Source organism: Pinus tabuliformis, chromosome 3_1, assembly GCF_031772625.1.
Source record: "Pinus tabuliformis cultivar Carrire ecotype Pingquan chromosome 3_1, CPIR1, whole genome shotgun sequence".
Classification (NCBI taxonomy): Eukaryota; Viridiplantae; Streptophyta; class Pinopsida; order Pinales; family Pinaceae; genus Pinus; species Pinus tabuliformis.
Window position 1 is genome coordinate 384,051,210 of NC_142301.1, and position 13,059 is coordinate 384,064,268.

Sequence of the window (13,059 nt, forward strand, 5' to 3'; positions counted from 1 at the left end):
CTGGGAGATGATCTTACTACATTTCTTAGAAGAGAGAAAAGATATTGTGGTAGGCAAGGCTACCTTTGGTATCATGTATAAATTACTACCCAAAGAAATAATAATAGAGTAGGGTCTAGACTCATATACTACATGTCACTTCCACAAGTATATTTTTCCTAATAATACATATCAAATATCAATAGGAGAAAAATCATAAAGTACCTCATCCGTGAAGGGCTTCATGTTGTAGGGAAGGCAACACTATTAGTGGATGTAGACAACTCATCCTTAGTGAAGCCAACCAATGGTGTACAGTTGCGGATATGATTTAGTCACTAGGCCCAACCATTTCATGAACTCTACTAAAATGAAGTTATTTTGTCTTCCACCATCGACAATGAACTACAGTAGAGAACACTTCGCCCACATCTGTGAGTCGAATAAGCATTCCTCTCCTCTCAATCTTCAGGCTCAATCATTTGGATCTTGGGGGTGGTTAAACTGAAATTGGGCTCCGCATCAATTATCTGCTTCCATTTATCATTCCCCTTGTAGGGTCCTGACTCAGAGTTGGAACATGCATCTGACTCGTAAGCCTTCATCTTGGCTACCAGTGACTGCTTGGACGAACACTCAATTGTATTATGAGTGGAGCTCTTATGGAACTTACACCACTTTCTCATGTCATTATTTTTCTTCATACTGTTATTCTTTGCTTGTGGTTTCAGCAGGTTATCCTGGGTCACCCTGCCTTAGCTTTGCCCTTTTCTCTATAGCTTGGGGATGCCTTTCCCTTGCTTTAAATTCACTCATCCAAAGTCTCACTTTTTTTGTTTAAACTTCTACTCAATCTTGATAGCATATCGGTACATCGTGTCGAGCGAGGAGATGTCTAGGAACTCCATCTCATCTTGAATGTACCTGTGTAGGTAGTCATGGTATTTGAGTGCCAAATATTTCTTAGAATCCTTGATACCCAACTTCATGCGAAGGGTATGAAAAAAATTAGTAAAATTCGGCACGTCTTGATCCCTTCTTTGTTGTAGCATGGTCCAATTTATGTATTTATCCTGATATCTCTCGACAGGGTAGTACTACTCCTTGATGGTGTCTCGAAATGAACTCCAAGTGGGTGTGACTGAAAATAGTGAGGGTGTATTTTCCTCCTTCTTCTCACAGTATGTTTCCCACCAGTCCTTGATGTGGGTGGTGGCTTTAAGAAGTGAAAAAGCAATTATTTTCTCACCTCGAAAAATCATGAATAGAAAAATATCCTTCTAGCAGATTTAACCATTTATCTACAATGTCTACATCTATCTATCCCTCAAATATGGGGATGTCAGAGTTAACTTGTACCTTAAAGGGTGTGGCACTTCTAGAGTAGCTGTTGGAAGGATATGTGTAACCCTTGGGTAGTCGCTAAAGGATCTAGGCAAATTTGTCCATCATCACATTCCTCTGTCACTTGAGGGCTTCTTCAAGCAAGATTTTGAAAGGATCTCCTGCCCCCTTGTCTTTATTCTCTTCTACAATGGGAGGCCGTCAAGATTTGCGAGGCTGGTGTAGTAAAGGTTCAACTAGTTCAAGCCATAACTCCTTATATCCTAACCTCGTTCAGGACATCTAAATAAAAACATAGAAAGAGTAGATCGCTCAAATACCACTGATCCAAGATTAAATAGGAATGAAATAAATTACATATATAAATATAAATAAGAATATGCAACAAAAATAATACTTCATTTCATTAATATAAAATATTAAAATATGCTTGCAAACATAATGGAAATAAGACTATCTCGGGCAATGGTAGTTTATCTCTGAGAAGAGATGTGGCAGATACATGCCTATGAAATGTGTTACAATGAGGCTTGAAGGCTATTTATTATTCAGAAACAATGGGAAACACTAAACATCCAAAAGCCTATCCCTCGGAGATGAAGTGCCAAAATTATGAGCCCCGTTTGGGTAAATTGGTAGATCAATTTCCCGTGGTTGTAACCTTGGCATATGATCACCGTTTGATGCACACAATACCTTGTTAGAAATGTCTATCTGAGGACTATAACTTTTGAGTGGCCGAAAGCAACCACACACCCTTGATGGCCCCAATTTTTCCAAAAAACGTTGTTTAGGGCCTCAAGACGACTCTGAAAATTTAGAACCCGAAAAAGTGCTAAAAATAGTAAATTGTGCTACATTAAGGAAACTGCAAAACTAAAAGAGATAATGGTGGAGGTCCAAGTTGAATATATGGGTGGCCACCAAGATCCACGTGGATCAATGATGAAATGAAACTTTTCTTTTCACTGAAAATCTATGTATGGGAGGGAAGAGAACAAAGAATATGCACCAAATAAGATGCAACAAAAGAATCGTTAGTCAATTCCCCTAATGCAATTATTCCTAATTCCAATTTCACACGAAAAACATTAGATGCAATGAAAGATGCATGATATTTTTATTTTCAAATTCACTTAGCTTTCAGATGAAAACTAAGATATTTGCCTAATCACTGATAAAAGAACTATCCAGAACAATGATTGAAACACCAATTCCTTCAAGAAATCAACGTCCAAGCAATCATTTTTCTAATGATGTAATTGAAAAGAACAAAGAAAATCTAAACAAATTCTTATCAAAGGCACCCAAAATGAGAAGGAAACAAAATGAAGGCTTCCAAGAGACCAAGACACACTCAAGGACACAAGGTGGATTAAATGGAACAAAGTTAATCAGAGAGAAAATCATATTTTTCTTTTTGCATGAATCAGGGACCAACACAGTGCAGATAGGCCACCAGTGCTCTGCAACACATGTGAAAAGAAGGCTAGGGAGTGTTGCAATTCTCTGTGAGTAGACCAAGGGGAGTGTTGATCAAGGTAAAGCTAAGTTTCGTTACACAAAATGAAATGAATATCAATTAAAGGTCTTCCTTGGGTTGATTCATGATGAGTGAGGAAATGGAGGCTTGTTTAAGAGGTGAAACAAGGGGTAAGGTCAAGGAAAACACTAAGGGAAAGAAACAATACCCAATGGATTCCCCAATTTTTTATACAAAATTTACGAATGCAAACAAAAGTATCTTCCCTAGACCTAGTGGAATGGTTTATAACAACAAAAAGAAAAGAATATAAAGTTTCCCTTAGAGAAATTGAAGAATTGAAAGAGGCTTACTTGGAATTCGTCGCAAGTTATTATCTCCTCTCGAGTTGGAAGCTCCAATTGTATCTCTGATTCCTATAATTAGAACATGCACATACAACCATAACAAGCCAAATATATACGATATCTATGTAACATTATCAAATTACTCTATTCAATGGATTAACAAAGCATTCAAATTCATGAATGTAAACATGACATAACACATATAGGAAAATGATATACTATTTGTATTAATATGAATATGAGGTATTTTGCAACAAATAATAGTAGTTGATCTTATAGAGATCTGCCCAAGTTGACTTGTCCTTCCTTGTCATAAAACACACCTCAATGTCACCATAATGCATGAACATGATGAATCTCTTAGATTCAAGGCAGCAACATAAGGGTATGATTAGTCTCCAAAACCTAACCATGACGTTATAGATGGATGTAAATTTATAGGAGAGTGTGGTAATTTAGTTATTCCTATCTATTTTCCAATCCAGGCTTGAGATACACTTGAGATGGGAAGATTAGCTTAAGGAATAAGAAGTGAAATATCCAAGTTAGGATCAGATAGGATTCAAAGTTCTTATCCAAGGTAAATGGCTGAAACAACTTTTGGAAGCTTCTGGAAGAGGAATCCTCAAGATTCTTTTTAACTTTCAAGAATTTCTAGAATCAGCACACCCCCAACAAAGGACATGCTGTTGCTGATTAGCGTTGGTGTAGAATAGAGAAACATGCTTCTGAACGGAGGTCCCTATAGGACCAAGGTTCAGTAAGCCTTAAAAGAACTGATTTGAGGCAATGAGACCCATAAAATCAAGGATTTGGGAAAGTCATGCTTATGGATTTATTTATAAGTTTATTTTTGGTCTTCCATGGCTTCCTACATGGGTCTTTTCAAAGGCAAATTAAATGTATAAAATTATTATTTTTAATTTCAAAATCTGAAGCCCTACGACACTTAGGGTTTAATAAGGAAAAAATATATTATTCAAATTTTCACACATATGTATGTTTTATCATGTAAACATTTTGCAAGATCTTTATGGAATTATGATAACTCTCAACCTCCAACATTCTCTTCAACGGTTTAACTCTAAATCATTAAGAATATTTATATGTTTGAGAACTTTCATATAAAGTTAATATCTACAATTATTGGACTAGTTTTATTGTATTACATGCATTGGAATTCTTTACATTTTTATAATTTCAAAGAAGGGATTTCTTACATTTTTCTCCTAGGTATATAGAATATTTCTCATTTGTATCTAAATACTATTTCTGCAACTCTCTTTAATTATGTTCATGCTCCTTACACATATACAATATTTTATTTTTCTTTCAAAAATGTAACACTTAGTATAAGAAGATAATACAAGTAGATTTTATTGCCAGAAAAAATGCTTGTTGAGTTAATTTTGTTATCATCCACATCTACTTTGCACACATTCCAATGTTTTTGAAAATAATACACCATTACATAGGATTACATAAACTATATGTCATATTTTATATATCATATTGATGTTGATCTGATTATTAATAATCAACCTATTGTCTAGTGCTTTACATGTCCTTCTGATATAATGTTTACTTAATACAGAAATGTTGAGATTATATTAATTTTACTTTAACCATTATATTAACTTAAATAATCTCAACTTGAAAGGATTATATGAACTTAAACAATGTCAACTTTTGAAATTATTATATGAATTTAAACCATAACTTTCGAAATGAATATAAAATTCAGAAACAAAAAATATAAAAAATACCCTATTTTTATTATAATTAAAAAAATTATATATTAAATTAAGTAATGACAAAACGCATAATATTTGTAGCTTCCTAATAAATCTATTGGTCAAAACCCACAAATATGGTTATTGGTTTTCCTAAATAGTTATTATATCCAACCATTCTGACACTAAATAGTTAGTGATTCTTGACCAACTAGTTACTTGCGCATGGTGTGTAGTGTCCATGATATTGTTATTTATTAATTGATCTTCGTCAAATCCTACCCACCACACAAGGAACCAATCCATGATTATTGCACCATTCCATTAGTGTTTATGTTGAACAAATTGTGAAACACTTAACCATATGACAACCCAATCGGTTTGTTTTTAATTTAGTTAAGGGAGGATCTCACTTATTAACTGATTTTTCCCTCTCTTTAATTCTAGTAAGATGGGAGCGCTTATCTCTTATGACTTGAGATTTCCTTCGTATTTATTACGATTTTGCTCCTTTTTTGCAGCCCTTCACCCAATCTCTTTTCTTTGTAGCTACCTGTTGGGTTCATTCTGGCCGCTCCATCTCGAACAAGTAGTTGGGCTTAAGCGTAAGAAGAATGTTATTTTAGTACGTGAGCCTTTGGCGTGCATGTCTGTTGTGTTATTCAATTTGTTCAAAACATATTCATCTTGTGCTTTCCTTTGCAGGTTTTTCAATCACCAAAGGAAACACCTTAGAGCGTAAACATTGGCGTATGTCACTTATTCTCCTAATGAATCGAATCAAACGAAATAATTTTCTCCTCGAATCAAATTTTCGAACACCAATAATATGAGAGAGTATTTCTTCTAGCTGTAGTGCATTTGATTATTGAGTATTTTGTTGTTCTTCCATGGCAAATAGGTAGACAATGTCTGCTAAGAGTGCCTTACGATTCTCATGAAAACCTCATAGTTGTTTGCAAAAGCTGGGAGGCCGTTGTGAAGCATCCCCAGTTCTATAAAGACAGAAGAAAGTTTGGGACTTCCCAGCAATGTATATGTTTAGTGGAACTTTGGTAATATCCTACTTACGCTAATGGTGATTTGAAATTTATGGTTTATGTGTTTGACCCTCTGTGAGGCACCCGTGAAACGCTTCCTCCACTTCCCCATTTCCTTGGTACTCATAATGGGATTGTACTTCTTTCAATCGGAGGCACTCTACCATTTTCTCATCAGGAAAGTGGATCTGTGGCACAGAAATGCCAGAGATTTGAATCCCCGGTGCTTTGTTCATATCACTTGATGGACTCCTTTAGGTTGTAGGTGGACATGATGATTTCCTGCGATCTGCAGCTTTCTACAATGTGTATGAAGATGAATGAAAGGTTATTCCTGAGGTTATTTCTGGAATCAAATCACACTATTTAAACTTCCACTTTATGAAATATTCTTTAAACTTCCTATAGTGAGATTCAGTGCTTTCTCTGTTCAATTTTTATCACGCTTTTGGTTTTATTTTTACGTCATGGTCACCAATCTAGATACACACTTTAATTTGTTTTTCAATTGAATAACCTGCGAGAAAAGATATCTAGTGCTAAAAACGTAAATTCTCAGGACTTTTATTTATATAATCAAACAGGAAATGAGAAGGAACCACAGTGGCGGCTTAACAACAATTCCCTGTTCCTAAGACAAAGCTAAAAAAGTAAACTTCAAATCAAGAAAAGTAAAATATCTAGAAGTTTTGGAAGCTATTGGCTATGTAAATATAACTTAAATCTCACAATAGCTGAATCCCTTAAGCTTTTATTTCCTAACTCTATTAATAATAATAGAATCCTTTAAGCTTTTATTTCCTTGCTCTACTAATAAAAAAACAAATTATATTCATTATTATGCAGTTAATAAATAAAAGTGTTTAACCTCTGAGAATTTTTAAAGGCAATGTTAATTTATTATAAATGAAAATAAAAAATATATAAATTATTAAAAATGTTGAGAGTAAAATCGAGGAATTATTATATATTTTATTTTTCGTAAACATAAGATTAGATAAAAATGGATTATCACTAATAAAGAAAATAAACTTGAAAAGTCTAGAAAAGGAAAAAATAATTTAATACTTTTGTCTGTGTTGTTCTTCTCATGTTTTTTTTGTCCATGTTGCACTAGTCAATCATAACTGGGTCTGTAGACAATGGGATCATCCTCAAAATTTTGACAGTGGAGGTTAAAAAACTCCCTGCCTTGTGTATAAATTGATTTTTACATTGCAAACTAACAAAACTAATAATATAAATATAATTAATTTATGTAAATAAAAAACGTTTCTAAATTTTCAACTCGGTGGCTTGTGTATAAATTAATTTTTACATTACAAACTAACAAAATTAATAATATAAATATAATTAATTTATGTAAATTAAAAAAGTTTTAAATTTTCAATATTTAAATTATGTAAAAGTATAATTTTGCAACAAATAATTAATATAAAAACTAGTTTGATTAAAGTGATACATAAAATTTGTATGACATTTTTCATTAAAATAATTAATTTTCAGAATATTTTTTTTTACTTATTATGTGTTACATGTTCTAGAATTTACACGTGCCATGATATTGAAATACACAACATAAATTTTAAGATGAGAGTAAAGTATGCATATAAGATTATACCTTGATAGGTTCACATAATCAATATTGTGTTTAGTTCTATAACAAATTTCCATAATGGAAAAATCTACATCATGTTGATGTTGACCTTGTTCATATAACTCTCTTCTCATAGCTTGAAAAAATGTATTTTTCTTAATGTTTACCTTATCATTGGGGCAATTATTTTCTTGCTGGTCTTGATTACTTGTGCCAACTTGAGAGTGGAGATTTCCATAGTCTTTCATATTGCTATAAATTCACAGAGGGAGGCTCATTGTCCTCTATTGAGTTTGGACCCATTCCAAAGTTATTGAGGTTGTACCATGCATCTCTTAGAAAATATATTTTCTTGATGGTGTTCCCCTTGCTATTCTCCATATTATGCTTGCGCTCATTTCAAAGTTGTTGAGATTGAGTTTGAACCCATTCCAAAGTTATTGAGGTTGTGCCATGCATCTCTTAGAAAAAATATTTTATTTGTGGTGTTTCCCTTGCTATTCTGTATATTATGTTTGCACCCATTTAGAAGTTGTTGAGATTGTGCCATGCATGTCTTGCTTACTTCTATCTATTTCATTGTTGTAAAAGGTGTCCACTTAGTGTTGTTGGCCTTACCATCCTCCATATTGAGTTTGTATCAATTTTAAAGTTTTTGAGATTGGGTGGGCATACATTTCTTAGAAAAGATACTTGGTGATGTATCCCTTGCTATCCTCCATATTGAGCTTGTATATTCATGTCAATTTCAATCGAAAATACTTGCTTGGTGGATTTGACTATGCTATCTCCCATATTGAGTTTGCACTGCTTCCAAAGTTATTGAAATTGTGCCAGGCATGTCTTGTTTACTTTTGGTAATTTCATTTTTAGAAAAGTTGCTTTCTTAATGGTGTTAAAGCGGGCTATCTTCCATATGGAGTTTACAATCATTCTAATGTTCTTAACAATAATGCAAGTCAATATCATTGTATTGACCTTGATATTTTCCATATTGAGTTTCCACAAATTCCAATGTTCTTGAAAATAAAGCATGTCCATTTCATAGTCGAAAAGGTGTTTGCTTGGCGTTGTTGACATTGTCCATTGAGTTTGCACCCATTCCAATGTTTTTTATAACAATGCACATCAATTTCATTGTTGGACAATGTGCGTTGTTGGTGGTGTTGACCATACTAGCCTCTATATTTAGTTGCACACATTCCAATGTTTTCGAGAATATCTTGAAAAGACATTTTCTTGATAGTGTTAACAATGTAATCTCCCATATTCAGATTGCACACATTCCAATATCCTTGATAATAACATCAATATATTTTATTGCAAAAAAAATACTTGCGTGTTGATCTTGTTATCTTACATATAAAATATGCACAAATTCCAATATTCTTAAGAATAATACACCTATTACATCGGGTTACCTAGACTACATGTCATATTAAATACATCATATTGATAGATAATATTAACTTTGTTATCTTCTAAATATAAATTATTCATATAACACAAAATTATTAAAATTATTTTATTGAAATTTTAAAATTGACCATTATTATACCAAATTAAATATAAAATGTTGCAGAATAAATGTGTTTATAAATTTATTTCTCAAATTCATAGTTATTGGTTTTTTCTGCTTCTCGAGTTGGCTCACTGGTATTAGTGCCCATCGTAAAATTCTCTATTGCTGGATTTTTCTAGAATTCTACCCACCGCACAAGGAACCAATCGATGATCTGTTCACCACGCCATTAGGGTTTCCATTGCACAAATTGCGAAACAAAACACGACAATCGCAAGCCAACTGGTCCCTTTTTCATTAGTTAAATGCGGTGCCTCATTCATGCGAGATCTCTGTTATTGACTCATTTTTCCCTCGACTTTCTTCCGTTATGACTTGAGTTTTCCTTCATTTATTTCGACCTTGTTCACATTCTTTGGCGCTCTTTGGCGCATTCGTTCCATCTCTCTGTGTTGTGGCTATCAGTTGGGTTCGATCCAGCCTGGTGCGGCATCGAGCAAGTGGTTGTGTTTAACCGTTCTAGGTAAGAAGCTGAGTGTAGTTCTGGTACATGAGCATTTGTCTTGTCTGATTGCTGTGATATTAGGTGTCCGTCTTGTGCTTGGCTTTGCAGATTTTACAAACAGTCTTGGAACGTAAACAGTCTGCTGTTATTCAGTTCGTTCAAAACGTATTCGTCTTGTGCTTGCCTTTGCAGGTTTTTCAAACTGTCTGTATCTGCCAACTTCATAGTCAATCGCCTTGGAGCGTATACATTGGCTTATATCGGTTATTCTCCTCGAATCAAATTTTCGAACACCAGCAGTATCAGACCGTGTTTCGCTGTAGTGCATCTGATTATGGAGGGTTTTGTTGCTCTTCCATGGGAAATAGGTCGACATTGTCTGCTAAGAGTGCCTTACGACTCTCATGCAACCCTCGGAGCTGTTTGCAAAAGCTGGGAGGCCGCTGTGAACCACCCCCAGTTTTACGAAGACAGAAAAAAGTTTGGAACTTCGCAGCATTTTATATGTTTAGTGGAACTCCGCGAATATCCTTCTTACCCTGATGATGATCTAGAATTTGTGGTGTCTGTGTTTGACCCTTTGCGAGGCACCTGGGAAACGCTTCCTCCCCTTCCCCATTTCCCTGGTTCTCACAATGGGATTCCACTCTTCTGTGACTGCGTTTGTGTCAATCGAAAGTTGGTTTTGATGGGCGGATGGAATCCGTCCGGTCTCTACCTAGGAGAGGCACTCAATACCGTTTTCATCTATGACTTTTCATCTGGAAAGTGGAGCCGTGGCGCAGACATGCCGGAGATTCGAATCTCCGGTGCTTTCTCGGTATCACCTGAGGGACTCCTTTACGTTGCAGGTGGAGACGGTGACTACGAAGAATTCCTGCGATCTGCAGCTGTTTACAATGTGTTTGAAGACGAATGGAAGATTCTTCCTGAGATGCGTGAAGAACGGGATGAATGCTATGGTGCTTTCATCGACGGTAAATTTTTCGTTATTAGCGGTTATAATAGTGAGTTGAGTGATGGATTCAAGTTGAGTGCGGAAGTTTATGATCCAGAAACAGGGGCATGGACAACGCTGGAAAATATGTGGACGGTCGGGGAAGGGAAAGGCCCACAGTCTTGTGTGGTCGCTGCTTCTTCTGGGCGCTTGTACTCGTTCCAGGAGCAGCAAGGGGCGATGGAATATGACTCCAACGAAAACGTTTGGAGGGCAGTAGGTTCTCTTCCAGAAACCCTGACAACGGTTTCATGTTGTGTACCGTGGCGTGACAAGATTTTTGTTTGCGGTCATGCTGAGAGTAATGGTGAGGTTTTCTATCTGTTTGAGCCTCCGCCTACGACAAGTGCAGCAATTCCTCCAGCGGAAACCACTGGAATGTGGACTGCCATTGAGAAACCAGAAAAATCTCATGTGGAGTATGTTCAGAGTATTCAGTCCGCGGTTGCTTTTGAGATTTGAAGTTAAATAATAGTGATAATTACCATATTGCTCGTTGAACACAGTAAAATGAATGTATGCGCGAACATGGGTAAGAGATTTTACATTCCTGTAATCTGGTAATATACTTCAGAAAATGATGTGATATTCTTGGATGTAGTTAGACATTCTATTGCATGTGGATCCTATTGATCAATGTTACTTGGTTTTCAAAATTGTAGAGTTTTATGGCACTTTAAATTACAATTTCAGAGACTTAACAATGTTGACTGATTATTAATAATTTCAAATATTTCATGACATTCCAGAGTACGAAGTTGAAACCTTAAATTGTCTTTCCAAACACATCTCTTTTCAGCTTTCATTTTTCAATCTCACTTCACCAAAATCATATACACACTTTATTTCTAGAGTCAAATCAGACTACTTAAACTTCCAATTTATGAAATATGTCAATTCAATTCTTAGTTTTCAGTAGTTTATATTTATTTATGTCATGGTCACCCATGTGGATACACACCTTCATTTGTATGTCAAAAGAATAGCCTAAAAGAAAAAATATGTGGCGCTTAGAACACACGATCTCGTCTCTTGCATCACCATAGTGACTTTTATTTACATCATCAAACGGCAAATGTGAAAGAACAAGATTGGCTGCATAACAGCAATTCCCTGCTCCGGAGAATTTCAAATCAAGAAAAAGAAAATTCTAAAATAAATTTAGGTTATCCTTACATACAAATACCTCGTTTCACCGCTAACAGGCAATACTAAGAATGTTTGAATCCATATTATCGGATGCAATGGCCACCATTATTGAAGGCCCTGAAGAATAATGGTATTAGTCACTTGAGAATCACAGCAATCAAATTATGGTGTTCGTGGGGATATCATTTTCGTTCATGAGGGGTGATTGTAGTAGTGAATTGGATATGGTAGTTATCTCACATGGTTAAATCCTGGTCAGCGCACGCCGGTGGAATCCCGAGGCTGTTACGCTGGGTACGGGCCCGCGTCCTGCGCCGTGCAGTTGGATACAGGGTCCACTTCTTGGAGAGCTTCGTTGTCTGGAGGAGCTGTGCACCAATTTCGAGTGCCAGACCATGGGCTTGCAAAGGCAATGGTGGAAGGCTTATTCTTGCAAGAGCAGTGGTGGAACCCGCCATCTCCAGAGAGTACGTGCGGCCCAGCTGATCCCAAAAAATCCAACCTTCTTGACCTCCCTCTCTAGTGTGGTTATGGTGAAGGTAGTATAATTGTTTTGTTTTCTTGCTAACAGCACAGCGTTGATCAGAAAACAGGACGTAACAAGCATGTTTTCTTATTGGATGTGAATAGAGTTGTGATTAACGACTGTGTTTCCTTTCAGTTTAGGGTCGGGATGACGTTGTCGTGTAAAATGTAGGGATTATAAATTATATGATGTAGTGATTATAAAATGGGTATATTTTAAATTATATGAGGTAGTGATTATAAAATAAAAATAGTAGTGTAATGGGTTATAATTTTGTCCAGAAAATAGTGAAAATTTAGGTTATTTAGTTTTAAGATTTTGAGCTTCTTAGAGATGTTTTTGATAATATTGAATCTGTTTCCACCATTCAAAACACTATTCAAGCACTCTTATTATTAGATTTTTTGAAATAAAAAATAAGTAGATTTCCACTAAAAATAACTTTTCTAATATATTTTAAATTTCAAAAAATAATAATAAAACATTATTTATTTAATTAAAAAAATAATTAAAATAATAAATATATTTAATTTAAGTTGATGTAAGGGCCTGGAGTATGCCCTAAAACTGCTTCTGCTTGGCTAAGAGCTCGTCTTCCTCGGACGTAAGGAAACAGGTTAACGGCCCAAGACCTAGAGGCATCTGGCAGGAGTGAAAGCCTGCTCCCTTACGGACCACCAGCGGGTTATTTCAGGTGGCGTGGTTTTCCTTGATAACAGTGATGTGTCAACTGACATTCGCGGATAGCAGCCAGAGATGGCTGTCCTCACTGTTGGTTTGACAAACTGAGTTTGATAGGTTTTTCCACCTTTTGAAAAAAAAAAAAAAAGAAGAAAG

At 35.3% G+C, this 13,059-nt stretch overlaps 1 protein-coding gene across 1 annotated transcript; it reads left to right on the forward strand.

The window, feature by feature from the left end:
• Nucleotides 1–9,884: 9,884 nt before the first annotated feature.
• On the forward strand, nt 9,885–11,009 carry LOC149187336 (F-box/kelch-repeat protein At1g80440-like). The gene has a single exon (XM_089409629.1). The coding sequence runs from the start codon at nt 9,885–9,887 to the stop codon at nt 11,007–11,009; it is 1,125 nt and encodes a 374-aa protein (XP_089265755.1).
• The last annotated feature ends 2,050 nt before the right edge of the window (nt 11,010–13,059 follow it).

What these genes read in the sequence shown, in the direction of transcription:
- LOC149187336 (XM_089409629.1), top strand. Translation starts at nt 9,885, where the DNA reads ATGGAGGGTTTTGTTGCTCTTCCATGGGAAATAGGTCGACATTGTCTG.